Below are 21,766 nucleotides of genomic sequence, written 5' to 3' on the forward strand. Positions count from 1 at the left end.
AGAATAGGAATGTTTTGCTACCTTGCATAACGTCAGATTTGATGCTTAATTGAATGTTTATAATCTGGTTTCATGCAGGAATGTATAGAAGGGGAGTATAGACATTAGATTGCACGTTTTGGGAAAAACTTGCTGGGTTTTACGAAATTTGTTAACACTGTCATAATTGCTAACCCATTGCTGTAACAACTGGAACGAACCGAGGGGAATTAATCACCCGAACCCATTTTTCTTATATCTGAAAACCACCCAGTATTTTGTCATTTTAATCTCTGATTTTTGGTTTAATTCCTTTGTTTGTCTAAAATTATTTTCAGAGTTAATTACCCACTCTTTCCTTTGTTTTGGTTACTATTTTATAAGTTGTTTTTGGTTGATTTTACATTAATTTAGTTGAAAAGTCCCTGTGGAGACGAACTTTGATACATTATCACTGTATTACTTGTTGTCGATTGTGTATACTTGCGCATATTTTAATCGTTAGAAAATTCACAACAAGTTTTTGGCGCCGTTGCCGGGGACTTTAAAATTAAATTCTGTTTTATCAACTATTTGACAATTTATTTTCATTGTTTTTAACCTTGTTGGTTCGGGTTGTGAAATCTCAGGTACCTACAGTGTATGAACCAGCAAGAGGACAGTGAACTTGCTCCTATTGACCCCGAGATCGAACGCACTTTCAGAAAAAGGAGAAAAGATCAAAAGGCTAAAAGTCGAGGCACTATGGCTGAACGTGTTGAAGATGAGGGGGATGGCCAGCAAGTTACTAATCCCATTGTTTTGGCGGATGACAGAGCCAGAGCAATACGGGAATACGCTGCCCCCATGTTTAATGAGTTAAATCCAGGCATTGTGAGGCCGGAAATACAAGCAGCTCAATTCGAGCTCAAGCCGGTCATGTTTCAAATGCTCCAAACCGTGGGGCAGTTCAGCGGGATTCCAACGGAGGATCCTCACCTTCACCTTCGTTCATTCTTGGAGGTGAGCGATTCTTTTAAGCTTCAAGGAGTGAGTGAAGAAGCATTAAGGATGAAGCTATTTCCATTCTCATTAAGAGACCGAGCTAGATCATGGCTCAACACTTTGCCTCCTGATTCCGTCACAAATTGGAATGATCTTGCTGAAAAGTTTCTGCGCAAATATTTCCCTCCCACCAGAAATGCAAAGTTTAGAAGTGAGATTATGTCATTTCAGCAGCTGGAAGATGAGTCCACTAGTGACGCGTGGGAAAGATTCAAAGAGCTTTTAAGAAAATGTCCACACCACGGTATCCCACACTGTATACAGATGGAGACCTTCTATAATGGCCTCAATGCAGCTTCTAGAATGGTATTGGACGCTTCAGCCAATGGAGCCATTCTTTCCAAGTCTTACAACGAAGCATTTGAGATTTTGGAAAGGATTGCAAGTAATAACTATCAATGGTCAAACACTAGAGCTCCTACAAGTAGGAAGGTGGCGGGAGTTCTTGAAGTAGATGCACTAACGGCTCTAACAGCTCAAATGGCCTCAATGACCAACATCTTGAAGAATATGAGTTTGGGAGGAAGTATTCAGCCAGCTGCTGCCATTCAAAGTGCAGAAGTGTCATGCGTGTACTGTGGGGACGGGCATACTTTTGAGAATTGCCCTTCAAATCCAGCCTCAGTTTGTTATGTGGGAAATCAGAATTTCAACCGCAACAACAACCCATATTCGAACACTTACAATCCAGCATGGAAGAATCATCCTAATCTGTCATGGGGGGGTCAAGGAGCAAGTTCAAGCACATCACCAGCACAAGGAAGACAAGCATATCCACCAGGTTTTTCACAGCAGCCAAGACCTTCACAACATGTTCAAAACTCCCAGCCGAACTCTTTGGAGAATCTAATGAGGGAGTATATGGCTAAGAATGATGCAGTAATACAGAGCCAAGCAGCTTCTCTTCGTAATCTTGAGATGCAGCTCGGCCAGCTAGCCAATGAAATGAAAACTAGGCCGCAAGGATCTTTGCCTAGTGATACAGAAAATCCAAGGAGAGATGGGAAAGAACACTGTAAAGCTATTCAGCTGCGGAATGGTAAAAATCTGGGAAATTCTGAGGAAATACAGGGTAGTGGAGAGCCCACTTCAATCCAAAGTGAAGGAGAAACAAGTAACAAAACTGCCCAGGAAATTGCTGAAACTGGCCCAGTTGCTACAGCAAGGGGTCAGCAAACTGCTCCAGTAAATTCTGGTCCTAAACCGCCCCTTCCATTTCCGCAGCGATTTCGCAAACAACAACAGGATGGTCAGTTCAGAAAGTTTTTGGATGTACTGAAACAGTTGCACATTAATATCCCCTTGGTCGAAGCATTGGAGCAAATGCCGAATTATGTCAAGTTCTTAAAGGATATTTTGACAAAGAAAAGGCGATTGGGGGAGTTTGAAACTGTGGCTCTCACAGAAGGATGTAGCGCGATGTTGAAAAGCAAGATCCCTCCTAAGTTAAAAGATCCTGGCAGTTTCACGATTCCGTGTTCTATTGGAGGTAGAGATGTTGGAAGAGCATTATGCGATTTGGGCGCTAGCATCAACCTTATGCCTATGTCAATCTTCAAAAAGTTGGGTATTGGTGAAGCACGACCCACTACCGTTACATTACAGCTTGCGGACAGATCTATGGCTCATCCCGAGGGCAAGATTGAAGATGTGTTAGTTCAAGTGGATAAATTTATATTTCCGGCGGATTTCATCATTTTAGACTATGAAGCGGATAGAGAGGTGCCTATAATCTTGGGTAGGCCTTTTCTTGCTACAGGGCGTACTCTTATTGACGTGCAAAATGGTGAACTTACCATGAGGGTGAATGACCAACAAATCACCTTTAGTGTGTTTAAAGCTATGAAATTCCCGGATGAAGTGGAAGAATGCTCTAGAGTTGACGTTGTTGATACTTTGGTAGCTGAGAAGTTCAATAAAAGGGTGGAAAAAGCTGCTATGGGAACCCAGATTTTTGGAGATGAGGAGGAGTATAGCAGTGAAGAAGAAGAGATGCTTACATGGGTAGATTCTTGCCAACCAACCAAGAAATTTAGTAAGGTGTTTGAAACTCTAAATCTGCCAGAAAAGCACTTTCAGGCCCCTAAACCATCTGTTGAAGAACCACCCCAGCTGGAGTTAAAGCCACTGCCAAGTCATTTAAAGTATGTGTACTTGGGCGACAATGATACTTTACCTGTGATAATATCTAGTTGTCTGGAGTCTGTTGCTGAAGAGGCATTGCTGAAACTGCTGAAGCAGCATAAAAGGGCGGTATTATTCTGGAATTGGACCATTTTAGAAAGAGAGAGAACTTCTGGCTAAGTACAGAGGAGGTTTCAGGGAGAAGATTTGAGAAGAGTACGACCAAAAGAGAAGAAAGAAGGCTGATGCCATAAGGGGGATTTGAGCTCACAACTCATTCGTCCTACACCATCTCTTTCTTTTTGTATTAATTTCATCTAATTTCTGCAAACTCCATGGATTACTTCTGTATTATTTTCATGTTTAAGTTTGCAACTATGAACTAATTTCTTAAGGGTTAGGGTGATTATGAACCCTCAAGTGTGAACTCAATATACAAATGCAATGGCTAAGTGATTATGTCTTTGTTCAATTGAATGTGCTTTACTGTTATTGAATGTTAATTATTGGCCATTTTTAGCATGTGCTAAGCTAGATCTAACTTGGAAGAGGGAAGTCTAGCTGAACCCATTCAATTGATGCAAGAGATTCATCTAGTTTTAGGTGATTGTGAGTAGTAGAATAGGAATGTTTTGCTACCTTGCATAACGTCAGATTTGATGCTTAATTGAATGTTTATAATCTGGTTTCATGCAGGAATGTATAGAAGGGGAGTATAGACATTAGATTGCACGTTTTGGGAAAAACTTGCTGGGTTTTACGAAATTTGTTAACACTGTCATAATTGCTAACCCATTGCTGTAACAACTGGAACGAACCGAGGGGAATTAATCACCCGAACCCATTTTTCTTATATCTGAAAACCACCCAGTATTTTGTCATTTTAATCTCTGATTTTTGGTTTAATTCCTTTGTTTGTCTAAAATTATTTTCAGAGTTAATTACCCACTCTTTCCTTTGTTTTGGTTACTATTTTATAAGTTGTTTTTGGTTGATTTTACATTAATTTAGTTGAAAAGTCCCTGTGGAGACGAACTTTGATACATTATCACTGTATTACTTGTTGTCGATTGTGTATACTTGCGCATATTTTAATCGTTAGAAAATTCAATATGGCAAGATGCCATATTGAAGTGATGTCTCGTAGGTCGACCAGAATTGGCCTCCCAATTACAGCATTGTATGACAAAGGACAATCAACTACTATGAAAGTAGTCAGTAATGTCCTGTTAACAGGTGCAGTACCTACTGTAACTGGAAGCCTAATCAACCCAATTGGGCCAAGCCCTTCGCTGGAAAAACCATAGATGGTTTGGTTGCATGGCTCCAGGTCCTTGACAGACAGCTTTATTCTCTCCAGTGAAGACTTGTATAAGATGTTGACCGAGCTTCCTACGTCAACCAACACCCTCTTCACCATCATGTTGGAAATTTTCACGTCCACGACCAGCGGATCGGAGTGCAGGAATCGTACATGCTGGGCATCGTCTTCAGAGAAGGTTATTAATTCCTCCTCTGTTCGAGCCTTCTTTGGTGCTCGATCCGCCACACTCATCATCTCGATGTCCTAGTCGTGGCGTAGGGTTTGAGCGTATCATTCCCTTGCCTTCCCACTATCCCCTGCAAGGTGTGGGCCTCCACAGATGGTGAGTAAGTGCCTGCCACAGGATCTGGCTGTAGGGGTGGCGAGCGTTGGCGTGCAGGCGCCTGCTCATTGCCACTCTGAGCCTCTCACTGGGATCCTCCTGCTGCTCGCACATATCTCCTGAGATGTCCCTGCTTAATCAGGAACTCAATCTCGTCTTTCAACTGGTTACATTCATTGGTGTCGTGCCCGTAGTCATTGTGAAAATGACAGAACTTCGTCATATCTCTCTTGGAGATATCTTTCCTTATAGGTGCGGGTCGTTTGTAGGGCACGTTGGAGTTGGTTGCCTGGTAGACTTCTGCTCGGCTTTCGACAAGGGTCGTGTAGTTGGTGAATCTCGGCTCGTATCGACTGCCTTTGGGGCGTTTATTCTCAGAAGCTGAGGGTTCATTGTTCGCCCGCTTTCCACCGTTCCTACCATTGCCATTCCCGTTGCCCTTGTCGTTGCCATTGGGTTTCTTTGACCCGTTGGCGGCTTTGGCGGGTTCTTCCTTCGGCCCCTTGACTTTTGTTGGTGATTTTCCTTCATTGGCAATCGCGTCCTCGAGCTTGATATATCGATCAGCCCGATCCAAAAACTCCTGGGTACCTTTTACCCCATTCTTTCTGAGGTTACTCTAGAGGGGTGAAAGGAGCCTAACCCCAGCAGTTAGATCCATCATCTTACCTTCATCGCCCATTATCTTGGCTCCAGCTGCTGCTCGCATGAAGCATTGGACATATTCTTTTAAGGGCTCTCCCTCCTTCTAGTGTATCGCGACCAGCTGGTTGGCCTATGTGGGGTGTACACAACCCGCGTAGAATTGTCCGTAAAATTCTTTTACGAACATCTCCCAAGATACTATACTAGCAGAAGGGAACTTAAAGAACCACTCATAGGCAGTGTCAGACAGTGTTTCTGGGAAGATCCGGTAGCGGGCATCTTCCGACACTTTCTATATATCCATTTGTATCTCAAACTTATTAATGTGAGATACTGGGTCTCTGTACCCATCAAAGTTCAACAATGTTGGCATCTTGAACTTACTGGGGTTTTCAGCCGCAGTAATCCTCTGTACAAAGGGAGTGCCCCTCCTCCTATCGTACTCAATATGGGACGTTCGTCCCTCGACCAGCTATTGTACCACCTGGTTCAGAGCATCAATCTGAGCCTGAATAGCTTCTGGGACTACTGGGGCAACTGGTTCCGGGGGAGCGTACTCGTCGTGCCTCTCATGGTGGTCGTTAAGTACGTCCCTTAAATCATTATCCCTACGTCTCTGCTCGCTAACTCCTAGCTGACTAAAGATGTTCTGCTACCTGGGTTGCCCCCCAGCGTTATGGCTAGCTGGCCTATTTTCTCTAGGTGGGGGGATTCTGCCTCCATCTCTTTCTTCATTTCTCCGACCAACATTTCCTCTGCCAGAATTGGCTTCATTATAGTCATGGCCATCTCTAAATTGTGGCTGACTATGGCGTGACTGGCTGTTCGCACTATTTCCTCCTTAGGTTGGCATCTCCCTAGCGTTAGGGGGAGGCCTGCGCTAGTCGTTGGGTCCCCGTGCATTGCTATGTTGTGGGGGACCCCTGACTCGATGTTCCTTCTGTTGGCGGAAGGACGTTGTCCCCTGCTTGGTAGATTCAGCTCTTCATCCCTTGGGTGTCTAGAGCTGCAAGGCAGTTGCTCGGCGCTATTCTGCCTCTGGCACTGGGGATTGCCTCGACCAACCTGAGATGGAGGTTGCTGCTCAGGATCCCTAGGTGGGACATCATCTTGAGCCACAGGCGGCTGCTCCGGCCTTTGAGTGCTTGCTGGCTTGAGCGAAGGACTAGGATTGGGACCTCTTTGAGGTGGCACACTCGGCGGCTGATCTGGCTGGGAGGCTGGCGCAGCCTGACTCCGAGCCAATTGGATGGCTCCTTCAAGAGCGGCCATGGCATCCCTCTACCGACAATCCATGTCCACATGCCGCTTACTCAGCTCCTGGCGCTAGCATTCTATTTCTCTTTGCTGCAGCGCCATTGTCTCCGCAACATTCTCCTGATTGGCCCTCAGATTATCCAACTCATCCTGCAACACCCCCAGCGTTGCCCTCAGCGTTTCGGAATCTAACTCCTCCTCTTCAAAATCCAAATGTGGTTCATTCTTAGCCACATTTGGGGGAGGAGGTTGGGATGGTGCAACGCCAGCAGCCTGTCCAGTCTTCTTGGATGTTTTCACCATTATATTTTCTTACATTTTTTTATCAAACTCTCAATGAATGCACCAGAATGTTAACCCTCGATTTGAGCAACAACACGGAGTCAAATATGCAACAAAAGATAAGATGACAATTAAGAGTTTAACCTAATGGTAAAGAAGAAAACACCAAGGATTTATAGTGGTTCGGCCCCAAAGAATGGTAATGACCTACGTCCACTTAGTGCTATTATTAATATTGAATCTCAAAGTCGTGATCAAAGAACTAGGGTTCTTGAGTTTCACAAACCTTGGGATAATTACAATAAAATGATGGATAATCACACTATATCTTTCTCACTCAATACTCAGGAAAAAGATTCAGAGATCAAAATTCCTTTCCTTGAGCTATTTCATGCATATTTATAGGCTCAAGGAGGGTTACCTGGGCCAATGGACCTTATCTTTCCTAAATAACTGCATATCAAGGTAATAAAGAGGAAATATTCAATACAATTATTATAGGATTAAAATCTTAAAAGTAAATACATCAAATTATACGACCAACCTGGTCATACCTAATAGTTAAGCTTGATGAAGTGATGTGCCTCTGGTCGATAGTCGAACAACACTTCCACCATGTGTAGGCCACGTGTGACAAATCCTTGCCACGTCATCAACAGCCGTTTTTTGGGTAAACACTATGAAATTAGGAGTTAGATTCAATTTAATCTAGATTATTTAATTTGTGCTTTTAACACATTCATCTTCCAGTTGCAATTAATGGTGTAGAATTGCAACTGTGTTTTGAATTAATATCAATATTAGCATATGTTTTATAGCATTGCATCTCTACCTTGCCATGCTCTTTATCTAATCACTTTCCCTAATCTATCATTTTACTTTCACAAAATCCATTTCTTCTATTCTACTTTATTTTTATCTTTTATTTACTAATCAAATCTTTAGTTGTGTTTGCCTCTCTGTGGATACAACATAGCTCGATTACTACTGCGACTGCTTGGGAGTTTATTGGTCGATATTGATGGTTCCAGCCAAAGTCTTTGCCTTAACCCAGGGAGAAGCTGAAGCTAGTAACAAAGTGGTCACAGGTCAAATTCCTATCCTCGATAATATATGTTCAATATTGTTTGATTCGGGTGCAACACACTCGTATATCTCGTTAGGATTGATAGAGAAATTAGACAAACCTTGTGAAAGATTTAGAACTAGGTTTGTGATAGAATTCCCTTCGGGTTAAGTAGTCCTATCATCACGAATAGTACATGGTGTATCGATCAAAATTGAGGGCACAGAACTAGAAGGAGACCTGATAGAACTAGAAATCACAGACTTCGACGTAATACTAGGCATGGATTGGCTGGCAAGGCATGGCGCAACCAACGACTGTAGATGTAAGCAAGTGACGTTTAAAACTCATGACGGTCAGAAACTATGTTTTATGGGAAAGGTTTCAGGACTACGGACACCACTTATCTCATCTCTCAAAGCTCAAAGGATGATAGAGAAAGGATGTCGCACATTCTTAGCAAGCGTCATGGATGTGGCACAGGAAACACCATTAAAGGTTGGAGACGTCCGCATTATAAAGGAATTTTCAGAGATATTTCCTAGTGACTTACCAGGGTTACCCCCTACTTGGGAAATTGACTTCACAATCGAACTAGTACCGGGAACCGAGCCTATCTTAAAGGCACCATGCCGGATGACACCAACCAAACTCAAGGAGTTAAAGACATAATTCCAAGAACTCCTAGACTTGGGTTTCATCAAACCAATCCATTCTCCATGGGGAGCACCAGTTCTATTTGTGAAGAAGAAGGATGGAAGCATGCAAATGTGTATAGATTACCGTGAGCTGAACAAGGTGACGATTAAGAACAAGTACTCGCTACCACGAATCGACGACTTATTTGATCAACTCCGAGGAGCGACCATGTTTTCTAAGATTGATTTACAGTCCGGTTATCACCAGCTCAAGGTGCGGGAAGAGGATATACCAAAGACATCTTTTAGAACTCGATATGTACATTTGGTCTTACCAACGCTCTAACTGCATTTATGGACTTAATGAATCAGGTCTTCAAGGATTACTTGGAAAAAAATTTCGTAGTGTTCATTGATGATATTTTGGTGTACTCCAAGGACGAAGTCGAGCACGAGGAACATTTAAGATTGACAATCTTGCGACTGAAGGAGCATCAACTTTATGCCAAGTTCAATAAGTGCGAATTCTGGCTTTCGCAAGTAGCGTTCCTCGGCCATATAGTATCCAATGATGGAGTTGTTGTAGACCCAACTAAGGTAGAGGCTATGAAGGATTGGCCAAGACCTAAGAATGCGTCAGAAGTTAGAAGTTTTCTTGGGCTAGCAGGCTATTATCGGAGATTTGTAGAAGGCTTTTCTAAGATAGCCACTCCGCTTACCAACCTGACCTAGAAACAACAAAAGTTCAGCTGGACGGATAGATGTGAAGAGAACTTCTAGTTGCTCAAGGATAAGCTATGCTCAACACCAGTACTTTGTGTACCGACACCCAACAAAAAGTTTGTAGTATACTGTGATGCGTCGAAGCAAGGTTTGGGTTGTGTGCTAATGCAAAATGATAAAGTGATAGCCTATGCCTCAAGGCAGCTAAAGGAATACGAGCAACACTACCCAATGCACGATATGGATTTGACAGCGGTGGTCTTCGCATTGAAAATCTGGCGCCACTATCTTTATGGAGAATGGTGTGAGATTTATACGGACCACAAGAGCTTAAAATATTTCTTCACACAGAAGGAGCTCAATATGAGGCAGCGTAGGTGGTTAGAACTAGTAAAGGATTATGACTGCAAAATCCTATACCACCCAGGAAAGGCGAACGTAGTTGCAGATGCGCTAAGTTGGAAGAGTTATGGAAAACTAGCAACATTATCAAGAATAGAAAAACTGCTACAATAAGAGCTGATTAATGTCGAAATAGAAGTAGTCATTGGTTAACTAGCTAACTTGTCCATCTAGTCAAATCTATTAGAAGATATACGGATCGGGCAAGGGCATGATGATACATTAGTAACACATATGGCTGCAGTCAAAGAAGGCAAGGCCACAGATTTCTCTATATCAGGATAGGGGTTCTTGAGATATAAGGGTCGGGTATGCGTGCTGAATGACCATGGAATTAAGATGAAGATTTTAGAAAAGGCACACCTTACCCCATACTTAGTTCACCCGGGGTCGACCCAGATGACTCATGACCTTAAGGCACTATATTGGTGGCCGTGAATGAAGAAAGACGTAGCAGAATCTCATGACCTTAAGGCACACCTTATATGCCAGCAAGTAAAAGCAGAACATTAGCGACCTGCAAGCTTATTGCAACCGCATAGTGTCCAGAATGGAAGTGGGAAGACATAGCCATGGATTTCGTGACAGGATTACCACGAACAAATAAACAACACGACTCAGCTTGGGTAGTGGTAGATAGACTAACCAAGTCAGCTCACTTACTGCCTATCAAGACTATGTACACTGTTGACCAGTACGCAGACATTTATGTTCAAGAAATTGTACGACTGCATGGAATCCCTAAGACCGTAGTATCAGATAAAGGATAGGTGTTTACATCAAGATTTTGGGGATGCTTGCAGCAAGCCATGGGTACCAAGCTAAGTCTTAGTAGGAAATTTCATCCTCAGACTGACAGTCAGTCCAAGCGTACCATACAGATTTTAGAAGATATGTTGCGCACTTGTGTACTAGACTTCGAAGGATCGTGGAGTAAGTATTTGCCACTTATAGAGTTCTCCTACAACAATAGCTACCAGTCAACGATTGATATGACACTGTATGAGTTACTCTATGGAAGGAAGTACTGATCGTCGTTACATTGGGACGAGGTAGGAGAAAGACAACTTCTTGGACTCGAAGCTGTTAGAGAGGCTCAAGATGTAGTGGCGCTGATTAGAAAGCGTTTGCTCGCTGCTCAGAGCCAATAGAAAAGTTATGCGGATGCCAAGCAGCGAGATGTGGAATTCAAAGTCGGAGATCTAGTCTTCTTAAATACATCTTCTATGAAAGGAGTGAAGCGGTTTGGGAAGAAAGGCAAACTAAGTCCCCAGTTTATAGGTCCTTTTGAGATATTGGACAAGGTGGGAACAATTGCATATAGATTAGCCCTACCGCCAGCTCTAGCAGATAGCCACAATGTGTTTCACATCTCGATACTACGTAGATATGTGTCAAACCCATCTCACATCCTCAAGTACGATACGATAGCACTCCAAAATGACTTGATCTACGAGGAACGACCAGTTAGCATCCTAGAGAAGGGGATGAAGGAATTACGGCTATAATGACCAGTTAGCATCCTAGAGAACGATCGGTCCTTTGATCCCTTAGCGGTCACCTAGTCATAACCAAATATGAAATCCCATTAATAAAATAAATGATAAAAGGTTCATGATCTAAAACCCCGCTCCCAGGACCACTCCCAAGCTCTCGGAACTTCCAAACCACCCAAACGGGGTGGTGGAACCATCCCCCGAGTCCCCAAAGTCCTCCCAAGCTCTAAAATTGGGTCTTGCTGAAAGTGACATAGCGCTGGGGCACTCCTGGGTAGCGTTGGGGCGCTGCCCCAAGTTAGAGAGCACCCTTGCTCTCCTCTGCCTAGCAGTTGGGCGCCAGCTGACACACTAGATTCTTTCTGGTTTTCTCCCTTGCATTTTCCCCTGAATACCAAGCTTCAAAACCAACTCAAACATCAACCAAACTTCTAATTTAACCCCAAAACTTCATATATACCTCAACCTCATCAAAACCCAAGCAAACTTTCCCAAAAACCTAATTGAATTCCCAACTATTCAATCCAAGATTTCAACTAAAACTAGCTGAAAAACAGGGCAAGAAACCAGAATACTTGAACTGAAATTCTTACCTCAAACTCGAGATTGAATCCCCCTCAATGGGTGAACATAATCCTAAACCCCCAAGCTTTGATTCCCTAACTTGAATCCTCAATTGGAGCTTCAAAATTTCAAAGGAAAAAGAAGAAAAGGATGATCGGGAGGAAGAGGAAGATGAGCTCTATTTTTGGTTAAGTTTAATTCTTCCACAGCCTTCTAGTTCACATATAACCTAAGGTCTAATGACCGAAATTTCCCTAGGTTAAATAATTTCTATTCAAGGCTAGCTAGGTTAAAATCATCCTTTCCCATCTATCTGGTTAATTATAATTAGCGTCCTCCGATTCCCATTATTTCCAATATCCTCAAATAATAATTAAATCATATCCCATTACCCTTTAATTCCCGATAATGAAATAAGCATCAAATTACCCCAAGACTCACCCCGAGCCCGGTACAAACCGCTAACTTGCATTCTAAGATCGTCTCATGCCGAATAGCTCGAACAAATCCACATTATGTATGACTTAATAGTCACTTATCTGATTGGGTTGCAAGCCCCAACATGATTATCAGACTCTTTATTGATATTCACTTATCTAATTTGGGCTACTAGCCCCAGTATGATTATCATAATCATCTATTGATATTGAATACATGCAGTAATAAGTTTTCTTGTTGAGCCTTGGCTCACGGGTGCTATGTGGTGCAGGTAAAGGGAAAGAAAAGCTCACCCAACCTTGAGTGGAGAGCTTAGGTGGCGATGTGTATATATGCAGCCGCTTGACCACCACGGCCAAGGTGTTTCTCAGGGGAACTAAGAGTTAACCCCATATTTTGCCGATTAGGTCGGAGGGCTGTAATTTTTACATTGTAATGACCATTTTGGATTGTAAATAATTTGTAAACGCTTTTATGGGTCCATGTATAGTTTTATGTTTTAAATAAAATATATCCATTCCTTTTAATATAAACTTTTTCACCCTGGCCTATTAATAACACCTAGATGCACGTTTATAACCTAATGACTCGTTTAGCGAGTTAAGCATTGTTTAAAGTTCACAGTAATAGTCTTGGAGTAACCAGGGCATTACAACTTGGTATGAGAGCGCGCCAAGGTTTAGGGTTCCTGTAGACTGGCTGGGCATGTACACTGGCCACCGAAGACAAGTTCGACTCACGGTTTGTTAATTATTTATGTGGTTATGTGTTTAACTACTTAAATATAATATAAATGCTTTACCTGCCTACATGGGATATATTAATATGGCTGGGCCATGACTACTGCATCATAAGCAAGAATGTGCTTATTAGTACTGATATTGCTAGAACATACTTATTAGTATTGTTCATTGTGAATTATTAACTAATACGTGTTAAATGTTAAATGCTATGTTCATGTATCCATTTGTATATCTGTGTAATTATGGAATATGGGTGATTATCTACTGGTCTTGGACCGTGAGGTGGCAAGAGGTTTAGTAATCACTACCTAACTAGCCGCATTGACTATTGCAGCAAGGTTTAACTTATAAGAATGATTCCAAGATAGACAGATTCACCAGCTAGCCAGGAAGATCAGGGCCAGAATAACAGACAGGGTCAAGAGAATGACCAAAATCAGATTCCACAGTCAGTTCCTGAAAACTGGCAACAGTTGTTTGTTGACTTGCAGGCCAGAGTATTGAGGCAGGAAGAAGAAATCTGCCTCTTGAGACAACAACAGGTTCTTGTAGGGAACATTTTACCTGAGGCACCACCGGCAGTGGTGCCAACATTTGAGCCTTTGCCAGAGGCTGGAAGCAAATGCGAACCTCTTTATGAAAGGTTCAGGAAACAGAAACCTCCAGTTTTTGAAGGTAGTGCAGATCCAGCTAAAGCGGAGCAAGGAATGAGCATGATTACCACCATCCCTGACTTTATGAGGGTGTCTGGTAATGAGAGGGTGGCCTGTGCCACATACATGTTTCGAGAGGATGCCCGAATTTAGTGGGAGGTTATATCTCAGACTATAAATGTTAATGCCTTGAGTTGGGAAGAGTTTCAGACTCAGTTCAACAAAAAGTATTACAATGATGCCATTAGGGCTACAAAAGTTGAGGAGTTCATCAGATTACCTCAGGGGAGTCTATTACTGACTGAATATGCTCTGAAGTTTGATAGATTGGCAAAGTTTGCCATGGAGCTGGTGCCCACTGATGGGACTAGAAGGGAGAGGTTTCTCTAGGGGCTACAGCGTATATTAGCCTAGGATGTTTGTATCACCATTGCTGCTGGAGTTACTACTTATGTACAGGTGGTTGAAATGGCACTCACAGCTGAGAGTGCAGAGAACAAGATCTGGTAGGACAATGCAGCCAGAAGAAATTTTAGGAGGGCAGGACCTCCATTTGTGGGTTCAGGTAGGGGCGGAGGTCCCAGTGATCAAAAGAGGAAGGTTCCTGACGCCTTCTGAGCTCTATGCCCAGACAGGCAACCACGTGATATTTCAATTGGCCGCCAGGGTGGCAGTGAGCCCTGGAAGACTTATCCTGAGTGCCCTAGGTGCAAGAGGCACCATTTGGGGGAGTGTAGGGCGAAGGCTTTCTTCTTATGTGGAGCAGTGGGACGATTCAAGAAAGATTGCCCAAAAGAAAGAAAGGAAGAACCAAGAAAGGCAGACAGCTCGGCCCCAGCTCAAGTGTTTACATTGACTCAAGCAGAAGTTGAGGCTTCACCCTCAGTAGTTACAGGTCAGCTTCTTAGTTCTGGAACCCCTTATGCTGTTTTGATTGATTCTGGTGCTACACATTCTTTTGTTTCTAGTAGAATTATTGATAGACTCTGTAGACCATGTGATTATTAAGTTGTGGGGTTCGGGACCTTATTACCCACTGGGTAGTTAGTAGTATCCGGGAGATGGGTCAGATCTTTTCCAGTGAGAGTGGAGGGCAGAGAGTTGTTAGTGGATTTAATAGAGTTAGTTATGACTGACTTTGACACGATTCTAGGTATGGACTGGTTAGTGAAGTATGGGGCCACCATAGATTGCAGAAGGAAGATGGTCACCTTTGAGCGTAAAGGTGAGGATCCTTTTGTGTTTGTTGGTATTGTGCATGGACCTCGCATACCTATGATATCTGTTTTGAGGGCTAGAGATCTATTTCAAGGAGATTGCATAGGATTCTTAGCCAGTGTGATTGACAACACTCAGGTCATGCCAGTGAGACCAAAGGAGACCAGACTAGTTTGTGAGTTTCTGGATATGTTTCCAACAAATTTACCATGGTCGCCACCACACAGAGAGATTAACTTTTTGATAGAACTGGCACCAATGACGGCGCCAGTGTCTAGAGCACCTTACAGAATGGCCCCAGCAGAGTTAAAAGAATTGAAAGTACAGTTTCAAGAGCTGTTAGATTTGGGTTTTATTAGACCTAGTTTCTTACCTTGGGGTGCACCAGTTCTGTTTGTGAAGAAGAAATATGGTTCTCTAAGGATGTGCATTGATTACAAAGAACTGAATAAGTTAACAATTAAGAACAAGTATCCTCTGCGAAGAATATATGATCTGTTTGATCAGTTGCAAGGTAAAGGGTATTTTCAAAGATAAACCTTCATTCTGGTTATCATCAGTTGAGGGTCAAGGAGAGAGACATACTGTAAACTGCCTTTCGCACTAGATATGGGCATTATGAGTTCTTAGTCATGTCTTTTGGATTGACTAATGCCCCAGCTACTTTTATGGATTTGATGAACAGAGTGTTCAAGGATTATCTAGAGCATTTTGTGATCATCTTTATCGATGATATCCTGGTTCATTCTCAGTCAGAGTCAGAACATGAGCAACATCGGAGGTTGGTTCTACAGAGACTGAGGGAACACAGACTGTTTGCAAAGTTCAACAAGTGTGAGTTCTGGTTATCTCAGGTAACTTTCCTTGTGCACATTATCAGTAAGGAGGGGATTAAAGTGGATCTAGCTAAGATAGAGGCAGTCAGAGATTGGACAAGGCCAAAGAATGCTTCAGAAGTTAGAAGTTTCCTTAGGTTGGCAGGTTATCACAGAAATTTCGTGGAAGGGTTCTCTAAGATTGCCACTTCATTGACTGAGCTGACATGCAAGAATTAGAAGTTTGAATGGTCAAACAGGTGTGAGAATAGCTTCCAGGAACTAAAGCAGAGGTTGATTACAGCTCTAGTTCTGAGTCTTCCAACAAATCAGGAGAAGTTTGTGATATACTTTGATGCCTCACATTAGTCAGGCAAGGTGATTGGTTATGCATCATGTCAGTTGAAGGAGTATGAACAAAGATACCCACCCCATGATTTAGAGTTGGCGGCTGTGGTATTTTCATTGAAGGTATAGAGGCATTACCTTTATGGGGAGAAGTGTGAGATCTACACTGACCATAAGAGCCTGAAGTACTTCTTCACGTAGAAAGACTTGAATATGAGACAAAGGCATTGGCTAGAGTTAGTAAAAGATTATGACTGTGAGATCTTGTATCATCCAGAAAATGCCAACATGGTAGCTGATGCTTTAAGCCGGAAGGGTCCGGGCTAGATTTACAGTGCGAGACTGATATCCAGAAAGTTAGCAGAGGATATGACCAGAGTTGGCATAGAGTTACTAGAGGGCACTTGGCCAACATTACGTTACATTCTACGTTGTTGGAAAGAATCAAGGAGGGTCAGTTGGGTGATCCACAACTGATCAAGATAAGAGAAGATGTTTTAGTTGGAGAGTCTAGAGATTACATAGTGTCTGGGATGGGTTTGTTGAGATACAAAGGTCAGATGTGTGTTCCGTTAGACACTGCTATAAGGCGAAAGATTCTGGATGAATCTCATACTACTCCTTACTCTTTGCATCCAGGCACCACGAAGATATACCAGGGTGTGAAATCATTGTATTGGTAGCCTGGGATCAAGAGGGATATATTAAAGTATGTGGCTAAGTGCTTGACATGTCAACAGGTTAAGGCTGAGCATCAGAGGCAAACAGGGTTATTGCAGCCTCTAGACATCCCAGAGTGGAAATGGGAGAACATCACGATGGATTTCGTGGTGGGATTACCCAGGACTGTGGGTCAACATGATTCAGTATGGGTTATTGTAGATTGCTACACCAAGTCAGCTCACTTCTTACCAGTGAGGACTACTTATACAGTTGACCAGTATGCAGATCTCTATGTGAGAGAGATTGTGCGCCTCCACGGAGCATTGAGGTTGATCGTGTCAAATCAAGACCCCACATTCACTTCCAAGTTCTAGGGGAGTTTACAGAAGGCCATGGGAACACAGTTGAAGTTTAGTACTATTTATCATCCTCCGACAGATGGACAATCTGAGAGGATGATCCAGATATTAGAGGACATGCTACAAGCATGTGTGCTGGACTTTGGTGGATCCTGGAGTAAGTATCTACCTTTGATAGAGTTTTCCTACAACAACAGCCATCAGTCGACCATTAGAGTGGCACCTTATGAGATGTTGTATGGTAGGAAATGCAGATCTCCCATTCATTGGGATGAGACAGGAGAAAGGAGATACTTGGGTCCTGAGGTAGTTCAGAGGACCAATGAGGCTATTGAGAAGATTAGAGCTCGGATGCTCGCTTGTCAAAGTAGACAGAAAAGATATGCAGATCCCAAACGCAGGAACATGGAGTTCCAAGTGGGAGACTATGACTTCCTTATAGTCTCGCCATGGAAAAGGGTGAGAAGATTTGGGAAGAAGGGCAAGTTGAGCCCTAGATTTGTAGGTCCATACCACTGGCATTGTAGGGCGTGCATAATGTGTTTCATATCTCAGATCTTCAGAGGTATGTATCTGATGTGACTCATGTCTTCAGTTACGAAGATCTGGAGCTTGAGGCAGATCTCTCCTATGAGGAACAGCCAGTCCAGATATTAGACAGAAAGGACAAGGTCCTCAAAAATAGAACGATACCTTTGGTTAAGGTATTATGGAGGAACAACAAGGTCGAGGAAGCGACCTGGGAGCTGGAGTTAGATATGCAGAATCAGTATCCCGAGTTGTTCAGGAAATTTCGAGGAAGAAATTTCTGTAATGAGGGGATAGTTGTAACGCCCCAAATTCCCTAATGTGGCTTAGAGCCTGGATTAGGGGGCCATGAGGGCTATAATTGATTTATTATGCAATTAAATGATTATATGCAAGATTATGTGAATTATATTATTATATGATGATAAATGCATGCATGTGGGTCCACTTTTCATTATAAGGGTATTTTGGTAATTTTCTCATTGAGGGCATATTTGTATATTTTCATGCATGTTGGTGAATTATGAATGAGGCCACATTATTATGTGCATATGTTCGAGCTATTCGGCATGAGACGATCTTCGAATGTAAGTTAGCGGTTTGATCATAACGGGGTTAATTATCGGGCTCGAGGTGAGTCCAGGGGTAATTTAATGATTAGTACATTACCGGGAATTTAAGGGTAATGGGATATGATTTATTAATTATTTGAGAACATTGGGAATAATGAGAATTGGAGAACGTTAATTATGATTAACGGGATTAGAGGAGAAATGACACTTTTGCCCTTGGTTACTGTTAAGGAAATAATTAGGCATGGAGGGCATTTTGGTCATTTGACCTTTGGTTATATTTAAACTTCAAGGAAGGTTGTAGAAGAATAAAGCAAAAACAAAGGAGCTCCTTTTACCTCACGGTCATCACTTTTCTCTCTTTTCTTTTGAATTTTGAAGCTGAGATTGAGGGTTCAAGCTAGGAGATTAAGGCTGGAGGTTCTAGGCTTTTGTTTATCCATTGAAGGGGATGAAAACTTGAGTTTAAGGTGAGGTTTCAACTTGAATTTTTCTGGTTTTGCTCTGTTTTGAAGTTAGTTTTTGAGCTAGAACTTTTGATTATAGAAGTGGTTATTTGAGGTGATTTTAATTGGTTTAAAGCTTAGGTTTTGGGGTTAAAATAGTGGATATAATGTGTTGATGGTTGGTTTTGATTTTGGGTTGGTTTAATGGAGGTTTGATTAAGGTTATTGGCTGGTTTTAATGGAGAAGATGGCAAGGGGGCTTTGTTCGTGGGGTCAAGTTGCGACTTGGCCAGGCAAGTCGCGACCCGCCCTAGTGCCCAGGCTCATCATGCTCTCTGACTTGGGGCGCGCCGCGACTTGCTAGGCCAAGTCACAATGTTCCCCTTCCTTTTGTGCCAGGGGGGAGTTTTCAAGGGCTTAAGCTTGGGGATTAATTCCTAAGTCTCAGGATTGAATCTACTAACCGTCTTAGTACAATTCGAGGTCCCAGAAGCGAGGTTTTAGACCATGAACCTTTTATTGAGTTATTTTATTAATGGAATTCCATATTTGGTTATGAATAGGTGACCGCTAAGGGACCAAAGGAATTATCTTTCTCAAGGATTGTTCTTTTACTATTTCACGCTTGAACCAGAGGTAAGAAAACTGCACCCAATATGTGACATGCATGGTTATTGATGAGGCATGTTGAGTGCTCTATATGTGGACATTGATTGCATTGTAAAAGCATAGCAGCCTTGCTTATCTGTGAATGGTACTGACTTATTAGTCAGAATCAACAATGGTGTCAGTATTTACTGTGAAGCTGTGACTTATTAGTCAAGTTCGGCAGTAGTACTGAGCACTAGTCATATAGGATTGACCTATGATTCAAGAACGGTTTTAGCGTGTTTAATGTAAGAAGAAAATATTAGATCTAATTGACATAAGCATTATCAACATAAGCATAAAATGCTTGACCGACCTTAAGTTCGATGAAAACAAAAGCGCTTGTCTAGTCTAAAGGCTAGTTACTTAGAGCCAGAGCCAAAAGGCTAAGGTGACCGACATGTCACATGGCTTAGGGAGCAGATCCCCGGAGATGGACTTCTTAGCCATCTATTTTAGGATCAGAACCCTAGAGATGGACTTAATAGTCATCTATACAAGGAACAGATCCTTAGAGGTTAACTTATTAGACACCTGCACAGTGTGTGACTCAATAGTCACTTATTTTGTTAGGGTGCAGAGCCCTAGAGATAGACTTATTAGTCATCTATTCACTTATCTGATTTGGGCTACAAGCCCCAGTATGATTATCATAATCATCTATTGATATTGAATACATGCAGTAATAAGTTTTCTTGCTGAGCCCTGGCTCACGGGTGCTATATGGTGCAGGTAAAGGGAAAGAAAAGCTCACCAAGCCTTGAGTGGAGAGCTTAGGTGGCGATGTGTGCATATGCGGCCGCTTGACCACCACAGCCAAGGTGCTTCTCAGGGGAACTAGGGGTAAACCCATATTTTTCTGATTAGGTCGGTGAGTTGTAATATTTACACTGTAATGACCATTTTGGATTCTAAATAACTTGTAAATGGTTTTATGGGCCCATGTACAGTTTTATGTTTTAAATCAAATATATCCATTCCTTTTAATAGAAAATTTTCACCATGGCCTATTAATAACACCTAGATGCATGATTATAACCTAATGACTCGTTTAGCAAGTTAAGAACTGTTTAAAGTTCACAGTAATGATCTTAGAGTAAATAGGGCGATACATATACGGGGTCTATGCACAGTGCCAACAAATACAAAAGGATCCTCACCTTCAGGCTCAAAGGTTATCGTCTTCCTTCTGCAATCTATGGTTTCCCCATACTTCACTTACCAATCCATACCCAAAATCATGTCAAAGTCAGTCATAACTAACTCTATCAAATTAACTGAAAACTCTTTGCCCTCCATTGTCACTGGCGAAGATCTGACCCATCTCCTGGATACTACTAACTCTCCAGTCGGTAACAAGGTCCCAAACCCCACAGCATAATAATCACATGGTCTACACATTCTATCAGTAATTCTACTAGCAACAAAAGAATGTGTAGCACCAGAATCAATCAAAACAGTATAAGGGGTTCCAGCACTAAGAAGCTGACCTATAACTAATGAGGGTGAAACCTTAGCTTATGCTTGAGTCAATGCGAACACTCGAGCTAGGGCCGAGTTGTTCGCCTTCCTAAGTTCTTCCTTTCTTGCTTTTGGGCAATCTTTCTTGAAATGACCCACTGCTCCACATAAGAAGCAAGCATTTTCCCTACACTCCCCCATATGGCGCCTCTTACACCTAGGGCACTCAAGATAAGTCTTCTAGGCCTCACTACCACCCTGGCGGCCAATAAAATTACCACGTGGTTGCCTGTCAGAACCTGGAGCTAGGAAGGTGTCAAGAACCTTCCTCTTCTGATCACTGGGGCCTACGCCCCTATTCGAACCCACAAATGGAGGTCCTTCCCTCCTCAACTCTCTTTTAGCTACATTGTCCCACCAGATCTTGTTCTCTGTGCTCTCAACTGTGATCGCCTTCTCCACCACCTGTGCATAAGTAGTAACTCCAGCCACAATGGTGATACGAACATGCTGAACTAATCTAGGTTGTAGCCCCCGGAGAAACCTCTCCCTTCTGGTCGCATCAGTGGGCACCAGCTCCATGGAAAACTTTGCCAATCTATCAAACTTCAGAGCATATTCAGTCACTGATAGACTCCCCTGAAGCAATCTAATGAACTCTTCAGCTTTAACATCCCTGATGACATCATTATAATACTTTTCGTTAAACAGAGTCTGAAACTCTTCCCAACTCAGGGCATTAACATTTCTAGTCTGGGATATAACCTCCCACCAAATTCAGGCATCCTCTCAAAACATGTATGTGGCACAAGCCACCCTCTCATTACTAGACACCCTCATAAAGTCAAGGATGGTGGTAATCATGCTCATCCGTTGCTCATCTTTAGCTAGATCTACACTACCTTCAAAAACTAGAGGTTTTTGTTTCCTGAACCTTTCATAAAGAGATTCTCATTTACTTCCAGCCTCTGACTGCTGCTCAACTGTTTGCACCACTACAGGTGGTGC

General features: G+C 42.5%; 1 protein-coding gene and 1 non-coding gene across 2 annotated transcripts; one reads left to right on the forward strand and one right to left on the reverse strand.

The window, feature by feature from the left end:
• The first annotated feature begins 621 nt into the window (after positions 1-621).
• LOC133814727 (uncharacterized) lies at positions 622-3,327 on the forward strand. The gene has a single exon (XM_062247651.1). It carries the CDS (start codon positions 622-624, stop codon positions 3,325-3,327), a length of 2,706 nt encoding a protein of 901 aa, XP_062103635.1.
• LOC133820098 (small nucleolar RNA R71) lies at positions 1,165-1,271 on the reverse strand. The gene has a single exon (XR_009886532.1). It is a non-coding gene; the product is annotated as a small nucleolar RNA R71 (small nucleolar RNA).
• Positions 3,328-21,766: the final 18,439 nt, after the last annotated feature.

The sequence above is a fragment of the Humulus lupulus genome, chromosome 2 (assembly GCF_963169125.1).
Source record: "Humulus lupulus chromosome 2, drHumLupu1.1, whole genome shotgun sequence".
NCBI lineage: Eukaryota > Viridiplantae > Streptophyta > Magnoliopsida > Rosales > Cannabaceae > Humulus > Humulus lupulus.